Source organism: Rhinatrema bivittatum, chromosome 14, assembly GCF_901001135.1.
Source record: "Rhinatrema bivittatum chromosome 14, aRhiBiv1.1, whole genome shotgun sequence".
Lineage (NCBI taxonomy): Eukaryota > Metazoa > Chordata > Amphibia > Gymnophiona > Rhinatrematidae > Rhinatrema > Rhinatrema bivittatum.
The window spans coordinates 25,923,843-25,941,864 of NC_042628.1; the positions used below are offsets into that span (position 1 = coordinate 25,923,843).

The 18,022-nt window shown below is 40.3% G+C and overlaps 1 protein-coding gene across 4 annotated transcripts in view; it reads left to right on the plus strand.

Annotated features, from left to right (window-relative positions):
• Window positions 1–18,022, plus strand: part of GRIN2A (glutamate ionotropic receptor NMDA type subunit 2A) — a 392,551-nt gene that overhangs the window by 329,879 nt on the left and 44,650 nt on the right. For 3 of the 4 annotated variants that reach the window (XM_029577239.1, XM_029577238.1, XM_029577240.1), the window contains 2 exons: window positions 8,740–8,865; window positions 16,021–16,250. In XM_029577239.1, the coding sequence (XP_029433099.1) occupies window positions 8,740–8,865; window positions 16,021–16,250 (356 nt within the window). The remainder of the gene's footprint in view (window positions 1–8,739; window positions 8,866–16,020; window positions 16,251–18,022) is intronic. The other variant, XM_029577241.1, reaches the window with a different exon arrangement.

Here is an 18,022-nt window from a genome sequence, read left to right on the forward strand (position 1 = left end):
ACCAGAGGATGAATGGAGTTTAACTTTCCATTCACTTGAGGGTGGTAAATGTTTTTGGCATTGAGATGCATTTTGACTGATGATACTGATGATGTACTAAGACCCAAAGAGGAGAAGGAAAACAAGTACTCTTGAAGCACATGTGAATGGGTTCCTTCCTGACACCAAGAGGAAAAATGCTTCAATTTGAAAATATACACTTTTCAGATAGTCAGTTTCCTGGCCAAAACTACAATATCCTCAACCTTCTTAGATAGTAACAGTGATGAGACTATTGAGTGCTCAACATGCATGTCATCAAGTTGAAGGAGGGGAGGAATGGGTGACATAGTCGATCCTCTTCTGAATTAATAGAGCCAAATTGGATCCCAGACGGATCAATGGGTGGATTGACAACCTGATGAGGTAAGGGAATCACACTTGCCTGGTACAAGCTGGAGCAATGAGGATAAGATGCTCCTGTCCTTTGAGTACCTTTTCTACTGTTCTCACCACTAGTGGAAGTGGAGGAAAGGCACACAGGAAATCTGCATCCCACTTGAACAGAAAAGCATCCTGAGCAGATCTGAATTTGCTTTGAAGAATGATACAAAATTTGTCAACTTTGCAGTTGTCTTCTGATGTGAACGGGCTGATTGATGAGTGATACCAAGGGTCAAATATCCTGTCTTCCACAGCCTAGTCCAGGGACCATTTGAGGGGATGAAGAATCCTGCTGAGGTGATCTGCCAGCTTGTTGGAGATTCCAGGATGATAAATAACTTGGAGAAAAGCTCTGTGATTGTGAGCCCTCTTCCAATTTTCAGACATTCCTAGCAGAAGGTCCAAGACCCTGTGTGCCTTTGTTTCTTTACACAAAGCATTGCCACTAGGTTGTTGGTTTAGATCAGAATTCTCTTTCCTTGAAAGAGATGTGTGAATACTCTCAATACGTATTGAATGTAAAAGACTTTCTGTCACTAACCAGATCCCCTGAATTTGGAAAGAGTCCATGTGCATGCCCTACCACCTGGTGGATGCATCAATCACCAGCATTACCTGATGAGTTAGAATTTGATGAGGAGCACCTGTCTCCAGGATTTGTGAATCTATCCACCAAAGGAGAGAGCTTTTCATATCTGTGGTAATCTTTACATGGTGCAACAAGGGCTGAAGTAGTTGATCCCACTGGAGAACTCTCATGTTGAGGCGCATCATGGTGACCACATATACCGTTGCTGCCATGTGCCTAAGGAGGACCAGAATTGCTCAGATCGGGACTTGAATCTGCTGTAGTATGTTCTTGACCAGTATTCATAGATAGGACACCTGAACTGATTGGAAGGATGCTTTCTCCTCCAGTGAATCTATCCAAACCCTGATGAACTTAATTGTCTGGGGAAGAAAAAAGTGTGACTTGGCAAAGTTGATTATGAAGCCTAGCAACTGAAGGAGCTGTATTGTCTTCTGCAGAGAATGCAACACTACTGCTTGGGAAAGTCCCATTACTAGCCAGTTGTCCAGGTAAGGAAAGACATAGATCCCCTGGTGATAGAGGTGTGCCACTTCTGCTACTAAGTATTTTATAAAGGCCCTTTGAGCTGTTGAAAAAATGAAAGAAAGAATCTTGTATTGCTGGTGAGAGGAATCCACCACAAACTTGAGATATTTCCACTGAGGCTGATGATGGGTTTGTAAGAATACACATCTTTTAGGTCAAGGATGCATTTCCAGTCTCCTACTTGCATGAAGGGCAGGATGTTGTGAAGAGAGTCATTTTGAACTTCTTCCATAACAGGCTCATGTTCAATTTCAAATAAATAAATAAAATAAAAAGCAAGTCCGATAAATAAATAAACAAGCTGAAGTACTAGTCCCAACTGTGGGTGCTTCCCTTCCCTAAGTTCATCAGGGCAAACAAAATCAGTCTTTTGCTTATCTAAAGGGAATCCTTTTTAAATGCCGTACCTCTGTTCTCTTGGCTAAGCTTTCCTCTGAAAGCTTCACCAGCGTTCCTTCCTTGCTTCAGATTTCCTGCTTCTCAGGTCATAGGTGGGCCATGGAAGTTGCCCTGCCCCTGCTCTCCAATAAATTCACCTTAGGTTTCCTTTTCTCATTCTGCCTGCACTTTTAGGGGATAGGAGTAAGATTCCCTTTATTGCCTCTTTCCAGGGGCTCCAAACTAGAAGGGATGCAAAAAATTACCCTCTTTAAAATAAACTACTCATATTTACAGTAACTCAAAATAACTGGAAATTCTTATAATATCGGTCACAAATATAGCATTGCATATGTCGTGTAGCGCTTTAGAAATACTAAGTAGTACATAAGAACACAAGATATGCCATACTGGATCAGACCAAGGGTCCATCAATCCCAGTATCCTGTTTCCAACAGTGGCTAATCTAAGCCACAAGTACCTGGCAAGTACCAAAACATTAAATAAATCTCAAGCTACTGTTGCTTATTAATCAATAGCAGTTTATGGATTTTTCCTCTAGGAACTTATCCAAAGCTTTTTTAAACCCAGTTACACTAACTGCTATAACCACATCTTCTGGCAATGAATTCCAGAGCTTAACTATGCGATGAGTGAAAGAATTTTCTTCAATTTGTTTTAAAAGCTAACTTGCTAACTTTATGGGGTGTCCACTGGTCCTTCTATTATCTGAGAGAATAACTAATTGATTTATATTAACTTGTTCAAGTCCTTTCATGATTTTGTAGGCTTCTATCATATCCCCTCTCAGTTGTCTCTTCTCCAAACTGAACAGCCCTATCTTATTTAGCCTTTTCTCATAGGGCAACCGTTCCATGCCACATATTTTGGTCGCCCTTCTCTGCACCTTCTCCAGTGCAGCTATAACCTTTTTGAGATGTGGTGACCAAAATTGCACACAGTATTCAGGGTGGAGTCTCAACATGGAGCGGTACATTATGACATTTTCCGTTTTATTCGCCATTCCCTTCCTAATAATTCCTAATATTGTATTTGCTTTTTTGATTGCCACAGCACACTGAGTAATAGTATGGTATTTAATAACTAAAGTAAGTAAATCCAAGCCTTGTGATTTGGAGGCTGGCATGAAATATTGGGCATTGATTGGAGAGGGTGAAGGGGAGAAACGTAAATGATGGCAGAAACTGGATGAAGCTATCTTAGGCAAGAGGGAGAAGAAGGAGGAGAGGGTACTGGTTAATCATCTTAGTTTAGTCATTTTTCTTACCCCTTTCCCTTCACTTGTCTTCTTTAAACTTTTTCTTATTTTTTCTCTTTCCTATTTTCACTGCGGTCCTAGATTCTTCTCTTTTTCTTCTCAGTACTTTGTGTTCTTCCTTCTTGCTCTTCCTATAACTCCCTCGATCTTTTAGGCATTATATTAAGTTTTAAGGTTGAATTTCTACGTAGCTGACTAAAAGCTGGGTGTTCAGGTGTTCAGCTGTGAGGATTTGAGGCTATATAGTATATTCCTTGAAAATAAAGATGATTTTTACTGAAATGTTTTCTCCTTCATAATCATGATATTTCTTGGTTCTGTGCTGTCAAGTGGTTTCAGATCCCATCATGCTAGACTCACAGGATGCTACTCCCAGCATCTCTGTCAGGGCCTTCTCCTCCCTAACAATAAATTAGTGTTGGTGAGGTGAAGAGAAACCATAGTTTGATGTATGCTAGCCCCCCAAAATACAGAGGAGGTCCTGTAGCATTTTCATGAAATTCCCTTCAAAAGGGATATAACAAGGTACAGCAACTCTTGATTATTTCATTATAGTCAAAAATCTTGGCGAATATGTTGAAATACTGTTTTGAAAAAGTCATAAACAAGATTTAAAATACACTTTCCAGCATTGTCATTTTATTTATTTGATTTATATTCCACCTTTCTGCCTTTCAAAGTGGATTATATTCAGGTACATTCAGCTGCTATTTTGTCCCCTCTTGCAGTAAAATATCGTGGTTTAGTAAATGACATCATAACTTTGTACCTAAGGCAGTGGAGGAGGAAGTAACTTGCTCATGGTCACAATTTGAACCCTGGTTTCCCTGGCTCATTGCCATGACCAATTCATAATTTGTTTCTCTGTGGGTAATCTGACCTTGGAATTCCTGTTAGAAATTAACAACAAATACCATGGCAGAAATGCTGTTTCAGATAATTGGGTTTAATTTCCCCTTCTACCAAGATTTGCTTATTATAGGATCTCTTGTCATGTATTAGGATAAGCAAAATTCTAATATAGGGAACAGAAAAAAAATGTTTTGTGCATGTAAAAAATAGTGGGACTAATAAAGCATCGTGCTTCACAATCTGAACTTTAAGTCAGCTTCAATATGAAACAAAAATGCCCTTTCTAGATCCTAATTCGTTCTTAGAAGTCACTTGTTGAACTTAAAAATGCCACATTTTAGTGGTTCCTATAGTCTTGAAATATTGATACTGCATGCAGATGAAGACTCATGAGACAGTTCTTCCGTGTACTCCCATGTATTATGTATTTTTGTCTTTGAAGTCTATTGTTAAAGCATAGTATCAGCACAATAGATGCAAATACATAATTATTGTTCATATTCTCCAATCATTGTTTGGAAGAGATTGCTTGAGAATAGAATAGTGTAGTATTTTGAATTGAAGAAGAAAGAAATATACTAAGGGGTCATTTTCAAGAAGATTTATACACACAAAACTGGGTTTTACGTGACTAAATGCACTTTACCTGTGTAAGTGGGCTTTTGAAAATTGCTACAGTTTATGCCATAGAATTGTCCATGGGCACTCTTTGGCGCGTGTGCGTTGGCATATGCCCAGGTATGCGGCCACTTTATAACTTGTGCACATATTATAAAATAGCCTGAATGCCTGTATATGTGCATCCAACTTTAAGTGGGCACAAGCCTAGGGGCATAAATCCCCCTTTTACCGGGGAATTTTGAAAGGGGCTCGTGTTCACGCCATTGCCAGTTTCACCGGTCTTTCCACCAGTTCTCCCAGTTAACAGCCAGGTCCTCCAAATCCCCCCCCCCCCCCCTATTTTGATAATTTGCACTCCCCCCAGTTACCCCAGATTCTTTAAACCTCTGAGAAATGGCTCTGTTTATTTTTTTTAAATGTATACCTTGTTCCTAGTAGACGTAAACTTACGCGCTACTGGACCTGGGCGTGCGCCCAGGCGCGTAAGTATTTACATGCCCATCTCTTGGCCACGTCCCAAAATGCCCCCGCCCCTTTTTGAAAACTTTGAAGATGTGCGCGCATATCCGGGCGGCTTTTAAAATTCAGTCGGCGCGTGCCACCTGATTTGTGCGTGCATCGCCCAACGGATGTGTGCGCCGGGCTTTTAAATTCACCTCTATGCGCATAAATGGCTTTTGAGAATTGCTAGGATAATATGCTACCTTTACACGTGTAACTCCTTTGAAAATTACCCCCTTTAGAATTCATCACGTACATTCCCTGAGTTGTCAAGGGCCTTGCCACAGCATGTTTAAGAATGAGAATCCTTATTGAAATGGTTAAACAAAATGTCGTAGTTTTTTGAAAAAACATGAACAACAAAAATCAGTATTAATGTTACACCATTTAGTTGATTTGATCCTACATGTTATCTGTACTTATTTTTAAATGAGGTTCACCACCTTTGTAGAATGGGTGGGGGAGAGAATCTGAGACTCTATATATCTCCCACTGTAAGAAGGGCACATTCAACTCAGGGTGGGTTTTGGGGTGGGGGTAGTGTTACATTGGTCTGTAAACCCTTGTTACACCAACATCCCCAAAACCAGATTGTGTGTGTGTGTGTGTGTCTCTCTCTCCCTCCCTCACCAAAAAATTCAGAACATAAACCTAGTCTAAACAAAAGAAAAGCCTCTGTGATCTGATGTACTGTTAAGACTTTTGACTTCTTTGAGCAAAAGTTAATCACGCAGTATAAAGATGATAAAAGGGAAATAATGCATATAAAATTATTTAATATATCTCCAGTTCATCCTGCTACATTACATATTATTTAAAAACACTTCTATACTTTTTATTTAAGAAATTACAGACCTGTAGGCTGTACCATGCTGTTGGCAATATAACTGCCTGATTCCACGGCAAAATATAGTGGTGACATGAAAGGGTGTGTATTCCAAAACACACTGAGAGGATAAGTTAACTGGATAAATGTATCTGCTTCGCTTTACACCAATATTCAGCCATCGTTGCCTGACTATTTGTACAGCTCAATATCCTGCTAAATTTGAGCGGGTAGATTTAGGGATACCCTTGCATGGCTGAGGTTACATGACACATTGTATCAAGTATTTATAAGTTCACTGCATCAGTTTAACTTTATTAAATCAAATCTTTAAAATAACTTCAATTTTTTTATTTTTGAAATTGTTTCTTCTCCTCAACGCTTCAGACCATTCATAACACTCCGCGGTTTAAACAAGTTTGTAGAGACTTCACTTGTATATTTACCGCACGGAGTCATTTTTAATCATCGGTCCACTAGAGTCATTTTTTTAAGTATATATGGAAACAGATTTCTCTTTTTCCTTTTTTTTTTAAAAAAACGAAAAATGGTACTTCCCTTTGTGTAGAGACTGAAAGACCAGAGCAGGATTCCGACGTGAAATCACATTTCGTGTGCTGCTGCCTCAGGGACTCTTCAATTCATTCCAGCTACCGCTTGGCACAAGAAATCTCTGATTTAAAAAAAAAAAAAAAAAGGAAAAAGAGAAATCTGTTTCCATATATACTTAAAAAAATGACTCTAGTGGACCGATGATTAAAAATGACTCCGAGCGGTAAATATACAAGTGAAGTCTCTACAAACTTGTTTAAACCGCGGAGTGTTATGAATGGTCTGAAGCGTTGAGGAGAAGAAACAATTTCAAAAATAAAAAAATTGAAGTTATTTTAAAGATTTGATTTAATAAAGTTAAACTGATGCATTGAACTTATAAATACTTGATACAATGTGTTTTCTACAGAATTAATTTCTCATTGATCACAGGAGAATTTATAGATGTATTGAGGTTTCATGACTACATATAGTTGGGTAGTCAGGTACTCTCAGCTAAATTGGAAATCCTACTCCAGGAAGTCCTTTGACTGCATTCCTTTCTTACCTGACTAAATCTGTACAGTTTGTAATTTATACTGTACAGATTTAGCCAGGTAAGCCAAATATTTAAACAGGTGGTGGTTGAAATTCAGCATCACTTAGCTGGATAAGAAGGAACTTATCCAGCTAAGTGGCGGCGAGGGCATATCTGGTCCCATTCAGTGGCAGCCACTTAGCTGGATAACTGCTTATGCAGCTAAGTAGTTAATAGGTTAAGTGATGAGTACAGGAGGAGCTACTTATCTGGCTAAGGCCTGGATTTTCTAAGGTCACAGACCTTAGAAAATCCGGCGGTAATGGGGGACAGGGGGGTGGCGAAGTGGGGGGTGGGCCTACGAAACCCAGCAGCCATTGCACCACTGTGGTGTGCTGGCTGCCGGCTTTTGCACCGAATAACTACACCATAAAAGGTGTAGTTATTCGGCGCGAAACTGGCAGTGATAAGGGTCCTTATCTTTCGCTGCAAGCAATGTCTCCGCAGAGTTGGCCCCGGTGCCACCCCGACTCTTCCTCTTCCGGGGCCGACTCCGCCCAGACTCCACCCCCATTTAGTGATCGCACGCAAAAAAGGACTTTTCGCGTGCGATCGCTTTTGAAAGTAACCCCCTAAATTAGCTGGGTAACTGGTGATATTGAATAAGCAAATTGCTAGACCTTTGACATTTGGAATAGGATAGTGGATCTCTTTCATAAGCTATATTGTAAAATAGCTTAATAAGTGAAACAGCTTATTATGTTGGAGAAACCTTAGTGCGCTCTTCCTTCTCGTCTTGGTACTCTCTTTCCGCACTGGGAAAAGTAGTGATCTGAAGTGAAACTTTAAAATTATGGGCAAAAGTTATAGGAATAAAGTACAAAGATACTGCTATCTATCAATCTTTCTATTTCCCTCTTGCTCTCTCTCTCTCTATATATATATATATAAATATATAAAACACATATTTTTTCTTGCACAATTTTGAAATAGATCTCTTTTGCTCAAAGATGTTTTTTCCGGAAACTTCAGGAAAAAATATTCAAAGCCCACAGAAAAAATTGTGCAAGCAAAACTCCTCAACAGAAAGTGGTGTAGAGCTTTGGCCAACATGTGCCGAATATAAGAACTGGGCAAAAGTTAGAAGCCTTTCCCCAACCCCAACACCATCTCCATCACCATCCCCCACCAAAACTGAAAAAGTCTGCAAGAAGTCCAAATGAGATTTGATATTGCTACATATAAATAGTTAATCATCTGCAATGGAATCAATTTCAATGCCTAACTAATAAAACTCTTTCCACATAATAGTTTTTAAAATTAAATGTCAATCTATGGGCATATGTTGCATCTTGTTTTGCAGTATTTTGAAATTTCATGCAGAGAATGCATTAACACCTTGCCACAGACTCTACCTTCTGGCTGCCATTGACAGTCAAGGGCCTTAGATCTGTGCTAAATCATGCTTAGAGTTATTTAATCTGTTTTAACTTGCTTTATATGCCCCTGATTATATTATTGCAGCCAGGTTTTATTGCAAGCTTTTTACACTCTTCAAAGCTACCACAATGGGAAGATTACAGGACGAGCTGTTAGAATTCTTGTTGTGTTGTGATTAGTTAATGAACTGTATTTTTTTTTTCTGTTTCTTTCTTGTCTTTGTTTTGTTGCAGAGCCTTTTAGTGCTTCTGTCTGGGTGATGATGTTTGTGATGCTTCTCATTGTGTCCGCCATGGCTGTTTTTATATTTGAGTACTTTAGTCCTGTAGGATATAACAGGAACTTAGCTAAAGGGAAAGGTAAGCTTTTTATTTTATAAAAACTCAGGGGATAGATAACTTTAATCTTTTCTTCCTTTCCTTCCTCTTCAGGCTGAACAAAAAGCAGACAACATAGGCGTTCAGAATTCGCTTAAAAACCATAGAAATCTGAATGTGCCCAACACACTGCTTTATGGTCGCTTTTCCTTGACTCTCTGGCTGCTTCCGTTGATATGCCGGGACCTAGTCAATACTTTTAAGGGGAGGAAAAAAGGCTAAATTCTTCCTATTCATAGGGAACCCAATTTTCTAACCCTTGTACGTGTGAACTTCACCCATAATGTTTTCGAAGCGGATTTATAAAATCCATAAATCCGCTTTTGAAAATTAGCAGAATGCAGGAATCCTTGTGCGGCGTACGCGCGCACATTTGCACCTGCATGGGAGCAGGCGTAAATGTTCGCGCGTGTGTATTTACGTGCATACTTTCCATTTTAAAAAGTATGCACGTAAAAGGTTTCCCTGTCATAACTCCGTGTCCGGGAATGCCTCTTCCAAGTACACGTGAAATTGCTTCCGGCAATAGTTTTGCACGCACAACGCTCGGGGTAATTTTTGAAAAGTCCCATATTCGCTTGTAGATTGATGTTTAACACCTATGTATGCTTTTGAAAATTCATTCCTTATTTAACGATCAATTTGTCGTAGATCAACTTTTTTCTGACTTGCAATCAATCACCAAACACAGTTTAAGGACTGCGGAGTCACCTTGTTACATACCGTAGTACTTGTTAATGTTGCTTTTTGACATTATATCAATTGGAGGAGATTCTCGTAAATGCAGCTGTTGACTGATTTGATTTACATTCAGGGGACAGGTTGTTTCCCTGTCCCCAGAGGTCTCACATTCAGATAGGCCGATGCAATAAGCTGGGCACTAAGAAAATATGCGCTGGTTTTCAGCGCACATTTTTAATGGCCAGATTAATTTTTTTTTAAAACTCCTGATGCAGTAAGCTACTAAAATGCAAATGCATTGGGAATGTTAAAAAGTGGGTTGAGAGTAAAATGTGCTTTGGGAACAGGTCCAATGCACATTTTAACTCAGGAAGTGGGGGAGGCATCCCTGACAGGCCATAAATGACGGCAGCCGCCTCCACTTACCTTGATAAATACTGATTTATCTGGCTATGTGGTGCAGGTGACCACAATTAAGTATTTATCCAGCTAAGTAGTGGTGAACCACTACTTAGTCAGTACTTATCCAGGTAAGTGGCGGCAGCCAGACAGTACTTATCCATGGACATTTTAAAACATTTAAAAAATGTTTTCCCCTTTTTTAGGGTTTTATGTGCCAGGGCAGTAGGTCTGGAAACTTAACGACAAATCTGATACAAGTTTCCATTGCTAAAAGAGGTGTGCTGGCCAGATGCAGTCTCTCTGCCTTGGGGAGCCCTGGTTAATGCCCTCATTTCTATGGGATTTCTATGTGAGGGCGCTGAGCAGTGCTCCTGTTCAGAAACGCACAATTTCTGCACACAAAACTCTTTGGTGCATCAGCAGAAAATGTGTTTTGGCATGCAGGCAGAAAGGTGGGTTTGGCTCAGTGTACCTTTCTGAGTTTATATCTAAGGAAATGGAGGATAAAGTGACTTGCCCATAGTCACAAAGAGCAGTGGTGAGATTTGAACCCTGGCCTCACTGGTTTGTAAGCCATAGCTCTAACTGCTAGGCTACTCCCCCACTCCATTTCCCTCATAGCAGAAATTTTTGCTTGTATTTTTCTTTTTTTTTTTAAGTGTACCAGTTTTGTCAGTCCATTTAAAACTGAAGAGAAAATATAGGGAGGAGGGAAATACAGTATATGCATACAGTAGTTTATCAATAGTTATCCCCACCAGGAGAGAGTATTGCTTTTCTTGAGCTCCCTATGAAATTGCTGCATCACTTAGGTGGTAGGTCTCAAGTTATAGACTTGAACCCATGACAGTACTGTAAATAAAAGAGGCATGGGGAAAGAACTTGACAGGACATTCAGGATAAAGATGAAGGAAAATGCACTGTGCATGCTGTAAAGTGATTGAGGATCTTCATGCACTTCACTGGACTAAAGTGACTCAACTCTAAAACAATTTCAGGATCATTAGTGTTGGAATCATTCTCTGTTCACAGTGTAATATCAGATGACACCAAGACCAGGCAATTTATTTATTTGGCCCTGGTTTATTTGTTTAATGCTCCCATGTAAAAATATTCTGGAGGTCAAAAGGACTATTTTTGTCAAGAAAAATATAGGAATGCATACACTGGAATAGATGTTAAAGATGTAGGTACTGGATGGAAATCTGATGAGATTTATAGAATCGTCTAATCTCCCTAGCATGGCACAGCTTAAAGCAGTGATTGGCAATTCTGGTCCTCAAGGGCCACAAACCAGGTTGATTTTCCCGGCTATCCCCCATGAATATGTACGAAGTATATTTACAAGGACTGCCTCCCTTGTATGCAAATGTATCTCGTTCATGAAAATCTGCCTGAGGTTTGTGGACCCTGAGGGACCGAATTCCTGCCACTTGAGTTCAAAAATTTTCCCACTGCTTCCTTTTACCGAACCCTACCTGCATGAAAGGAAACTAGTTCATGAGTAACAGAGAAGTCAATGTGAGCTCATCATCACTTTCTTCTGCGTATACTCTCTTTCCTCAGCCTGTGAAGTATAGCCTTGCGATTTCCGTGTCACCTGTCACTGGGGTGTTCCAACAGGTCTGGTTGTGTCTGGTGCGGATAAAACGTGTTAACGTCCGTATTGTTTCTGAAGAAAAACTGATGTGCCATTGTAAAATGACGGACTATTGATTGAAGATTGGAAGGGTTTTATGATTGTGCGATATAAATGTCACTTTGTGATGCAATATCCTGCAGTGAAACTCGTTCAAAGACGACAATAATATTTCAAATAGAAATTACTGTCAGGGGATTGGAACATCTTGTCTCAGCCTCTTTTTAGCTAATGCCAAATATAAGGTCTGAGCCATAATTTGAGTGCGATCCCTTCTTGCTCTTTTATCTGAGGTTGAAAGCCTGTAAAACATGAGGAGAAGGGAGGAAGGGGGGTGTGTATGTCTGAATGAGGGAGGGGGGGGGGGAGAGGTTGGGGAATTGCCTGTTAATGCCCTGCCATCTGACTCCATTGCAGCCATGAAGCCATTTAGACTCCAGCTAAAATGAGAAGAGTTAACGTACTATAAATAAAAATAAAATCTTTCTCCAAATCCTTGAAACATCTTCACTGAATGAAGAAAAAATGTGAAAGCTTTTATATGTATTCTACACTACTCTGTTTTCTTGACTCTGAAAAGTTTACGCATGCCTTTGAGAACGTGAAGAAATGTTGATTTTTGTCAAAGCAATCACTAGGACAGCGCTGCACTGCATGCATGCCAAGTCAAGAGTGAAGCTGGAAGAAAGTGTTGTAAAACGGATAGCAGAGAGCTTGGGGGAATGCTGACCTGTTTATTTCAGTGGGATTGCTGGTAGAGCGCCAGGCCTAGAGGTGAGGGTACAGCAGGCGTCGTCTGCAAGTGATAATCCTGCGCTTTACCAGGATTATCAGGGTGACATTTTCATTGATCCTATTCGACAGCATTATAGTATTGAAAGGTTTATGCTGTAAACATTATTTTAAATGTTTTTATTTTTTGTATAAATGTTAATGATCTACATAATAGTTATGTGATTATGTTTATATAATTATAGTGTAAACCACCTTGAATTTTTTATTATACAAAGACATTATATGAAGACTAATATGAATAATATGAATAATAATATGAATGTTGCAACCAAATTATTCTGTTCCGCATTTTGCTCTCTTTAGTTCAAAACTCCATTTTGCAAATTGCTAAACACGGCAATTCATCCACAAAAATATATAGATAGAGATCCTTCATCAGATCATTTAACAGTTTTTTTTTTAAAATAGCTATATGGTGTATATTAATTTAATATTTTATTTCCGTTCTTCCTTGTGAACTGACAACCACTTGAAAATGGTTTATAATAAGATTAGGAGAGCCGCTAGCAGTGGATTACAATGGTAACACGGGAAAAGGCGGATTACAGTAGAGATTCAATTAAGGGGTTGAGGGGTTGAATTAAGGGCCTGATTTCCGAAGCTATTTACACATGTAAAAGATGGGAATGGCACGCTCTGTACCTGTCATGTCTCTCTTACACTTCTTCTAAGAATGTACTACTTGCCGGTGTGGGAGACAGGATACGTGGCTGGATGGACCTTTGGTCTGATTGACCTATGGTGGGTCATTCTTTATTTGGTCTACAACTGTGCATTACCTGTCAGTTTTAACGCCCACATTAAAATATTGTTTAATGCATAATTTTCTAAACATAGATTCCTTAATGAGATGCAGAATGCTGCTTTGTTAAAGTGGTAGTCTTGTGGGCAGCGCTCTGAGTTAGCTATGCAACTCACATTAACCACAAAGGCATGTGCGGGTCAATGTGCCAACAGCACCATTTTGGATTTCTTGTCACTACCAGTAGTGCAAATAGTGGATGTTAACAAGTTTTATATATGGGCACTAATTAATGTTAACGTTAACTCAGACTTGTGTATAGGCTCCTTAGGGAATAAATGGTCTATCTAATGAAAATTATTGCCACTATAAGTTAGCGTTTGGCTACCTTACAGTTTTCTTTACTTCCTAATAATGGTCTCCTTCATTCAGTACCTACTGGTGCCAGATAACAACAGTTCATCAAAATTAGCAGAATGTTGTTTAGCAATAATCTGCATGCTTGAAAGCCAAGGATATCATTTCTTGATACCATGTTTTAAGTTGTGCATTGTAGGCTGAATTTTCAAAGCCATTTACTTGTGTAAAATATGGTTTGTGCCCATAAATCACAGTTATAAAAGTGCCTGGGGCTTAGTGTGTGCAAACGTTTGCAAGTGAGCTGATTTCATGTGTATTTTTATGGGCTCTTTCTGGGGAGAGGCATTCTGGGGGTCGGAGTGTGCCCTTACATGCATACTTTTTGCATTAAAAAAAAAAGTATAGCTGTAAGTTCACCCGCACAAGTTGCGTCCTCCGTAGACTAAGGCATGGCTTTGTGCAGGTGAGTTTTAGTACTTCTGCCCACTTATGCGGGAGTTTTCAAAGCATACTTCTGAGCATAAGTTCTCTTGGAGAATTCCAAGTAAAATTTCTAATAATTCTATCTGCACTAATATAAAATGATTCTCCCTAGATATGAAAGAATTTAAAAACTGATATCTGTACTTTTAGCAACAGATTTATAATTGTTAACATCACCAAAATCCGTCCCTTAATTTTTGAGCACGCTACCAGAACCCTTATCTACTCTCACATAGGAATGTGCAGCCGGAAAATAATTGTATATATATTTATTTATTTATTTATTTATTTATGTATGTATTTTTTCGCTTCCTTGTATTTTGATTATTTGTTTTGGGTGCCTTCTTGAGCTGGTGCGTCATGCTCCTTCTCCCGCCTTATTTAAATCCCATCTAAAAACCCACCTTTTGAGGCTGCTTTTAAATCTTAACCCCTGCTTGTCCTGTTTACAGCCTCATTAATTGTTAACCTTGTGGTAATGAATGAAATTCCCAAAGTCTTTTTCGCCCTGTATGTTTGTCTTGATTAGACTGTAAATTCTACCGAGAAGGGACTGTCTCTTCCTACATGTTTATGTGCAGCGCTGCAGATGTTGAGTAGTGCTGTAGAAATATTAAATAGTAGTAAGAACATTATTCTTGACATTTTCTGTAACACACATACATGTAGATATATATCTACAGTGTGGGTAATTTTCTAACAGCCTATGTGTGGCTAAAGTCCAGGTGTAGAAAGTGCCAGTGGACGTCAGCCCTAATTTTATGTGCTTAAGTCTGCTTTGAAAATTAGCATGGCATATTATGCACACACATCTATGCCTGCTTGCCAGCAGGGATGAACATGCACTTGTACATTTATGTGTATACATTTGAAAATTGAAATTATGCACGCATATAGGGGCGGATTTTTAAAGGGTTATGAGCGTAATGCTTTAAAACCCCCTCCTGCACGCTCCAGAGGCAGGCGTAAATAATCCAACAAAGGTAGGGGGGGATTTAGATAGGGCTGGGGGCGGGTTAGATAGGCGAAGGGAGAGGAAGGTGGAGGGCGGAGGGAACGGGGAAAGCCAACGGGGCTCCCCTAGGGCTCGGCACGTGCACAAGTGTGCACCCCCTTGTGTGCGGTGACCTTGGATTTTATAATATGCGCGCATGTTATAAAATCGGGCATACATTTGTGCACACCAGGTTGTGCGCACAAATCTACGCCCGCGCGTAGAATCGAAAATCTGGCCCATAGTTTTCCGCATCCCAGCTCTGCCCTGGGAATGTCTCTTTTCAAGTGTGTGCAAAAAAACACTTCGATGCATACTTTTACATGTACAACCCCCGGGAAAAATTTTCAAAAAGCCCATTTGCATATGCAAACACTTTTGAAAATCATACCCTGTGGGGCAGATCTTCAAACCTGTGCGCGGGCATAGATTTGTTCGTGCAACCCAGTACGAACAAATCTACACCGGATTTTATAACATGCGCACACTGCTGCGCGCATGTTATAAAAATCCAGGGTCTGCGTGCGCAAGGGGGTGCACAATTGTGCAACTTGCTCGTGCTGAGCCGCGCAGGCTTCCTCCGTTCCCTCTGCCCCCTCCACCTTCCCCTCCCTTCCCCTATCTAACCCGCCCCCCAGCAGTATCTAAACCCTCCCCCTACCGTTATCGTTGAAATTACGCCTGCCTCTGGCGGCTGTTCCAGAGGCCCCAGAACGCCCCCGGGCCAGCGCCCCGCCCACGGCCCCACCCCTGGAACGCCCCTTTTTCGGAGCCCCGGGACATATGTGCATCCTGGGGCTTGTGCGCGCCGCCGAGTCTATGCAAAATAGGCTCGGGGCGGCAGGGGCAGATTTTCTTGGGTTACGCGCGAAGCCTTTGAAAATCTGCCCCTGTGGGTGTTGATATATATATTTAGCAATTTAGTTGTTAATGTACCTCCTACTTAGCTGTCTAATTTTCCAATTATTCTTTGGTGTTTAATTAGTGTTTAAATAGAGAATTAATGGTTCTGCTTAATTTTTATGTTACATGTTATTTCAGCTCCACATGGACCTTCATTTACCATTGGGAAGGCAGTATGGCTACTATGGGGCTTGGTCTTTAATAACTCGGTGCCTGTTCAAAATCCAAAAGGGACGACCAGCAAAATTATTGTATCAATCTGGGCCTTTTTTGCTGTCATTTTTCTAGCCAGCTACACTGCCAATCTGGCTGCATTTATGATTCAAGAGGAATTTGTTGACCAAGTGACTGGGCTAAGTGATAAAAAGGTATGTTTGATATTTCTATTGCTATGTGTTGACGTGTACCTTGTAACTTGCATTATCACGAAAGATGGCAGGGAAGAGTGATTCCTTTGTGAATTCCTGAGTGTTACTTGGCAATTAGGAATGGAATCCCATACAAATAGTGCCATGTTTCTGGGCTATATCAATAAATTACATTAGTGCTATCCTTGCTAATCACTGCCATTGTAAGGGGTGCTCCGTTACAGGTGAATTTTCAAAGGAGTTACAAATGCAAATGTCACATACTGTCACAGCAATTTTCAAAAGCCATTTGCACCATTAAATGCACTTAATGCAGGTAAAACCTATGAATAATTCAATGGCATATATTGTTGCAATTTTCAAAAGCAATTTTCTTATTACCTTTCTATTTATTGTTGCACATTTCTCCCCGGTTACTTGATCCTAGTTCATCTCCCTTGTTCAATGTAATCGCATTCTCACATGCTTGTTTTAATGTTTTAATGTAAACCGAAATGATATGTAACTCTGCTACATGAATTGCGGTATATAAAAATGTAAAATAAATAAATAAATAAAAGCCTACTTTCATGGCCAAATCCAGTTTTAAGCGTGTAAAATGCTTTTGAAAATCAGGCCTTTAGGTAGGAGGTCCAATACATATTATAAAAATTGTTATTGAGCCTTTCAGGAGGAAAGGTGCTCAGGAATGGCTTGGATAGCTCCATGCCTCCCATTTTTCGCCCATTGTGCATCGTGCATTCAAGGGAAGTTCTGAAAAGCCAGGTTTGTTGCATGGCTTATTTGAAAACTACCTACATGTGCAGTAAAGAACCTACATACAATTGAACCTGCTACTGGAGCAAACTACTGATTAGGGGTAAAACAGCACATGCACATTTAAAAAATGTAAATGTCTGTGCTCCCTTTGCACTCCCAACCTAAGCACATGTAATATTTTAATTTTGGTTTCTTTTTTTTGTTTTGTATTTTTTCTCTTTTTTGGGTTTATGTAATACTTTTGTTTGGTCTGGTTTATTTCCTGAAGAAAAAAAAAACATTAAATAGCCAACAGCACCCCCTCGGACCCAAAAATAAAACCCCCAGGCCTTCCTGAGACCCTCCCCCCCCCCAAGAAAAAACAACCCCAGGGGCCAGGCCTACTCAGCTGGGCAGAACCAGGCCTAGTTGGCGTCTCCTAGACCCTCTCCAATTGCCACCTGCTCTTAAAATATTTCCAGGGCCAGAGACCTCTCCAGCTTTCCACTTACCCCATCCATGGGGTTCAGCATGGTCCCAAGGCCAGGAACGAGGCCCACGTCCTCTTGCCCTGATGGTCTGCACCTTAAAAGTGCTGCTGGCAGCCCACAGGATGATGCCACAGTTACGTTACTTTGGTGCCCGTCTCATGGACGGCCAACGCCATTTTCTTCTACTGCCGTACTAAACATACCACTGAGAGCAACTCCTTTTTAACTCAACCAAAGGTTTGATCATTGAGAAAAACCTGCGTGTACTTTTAGATGATCTGAGGGAGATCATTTTCACAGAAAATCTACCCAGCTAAATACCTATTTTACACAGCTAGATCGCTTGAAAAATTGTTCTCGGGGGAAGGTAATTTTTATGCAGCCCCGTGTAATGGCAAACGCTGTGAGTACCAATGCAAGTAAGTTCACTTTGAACATCCCCGGGTATCTGGCCAAGTACGTGCACACAGTATCTTGCAGAAAGTGACACCTGCGCCAAGCAGGGCATAACTTGTGTGGGGAAAGGTACACGCGCCCATTTTG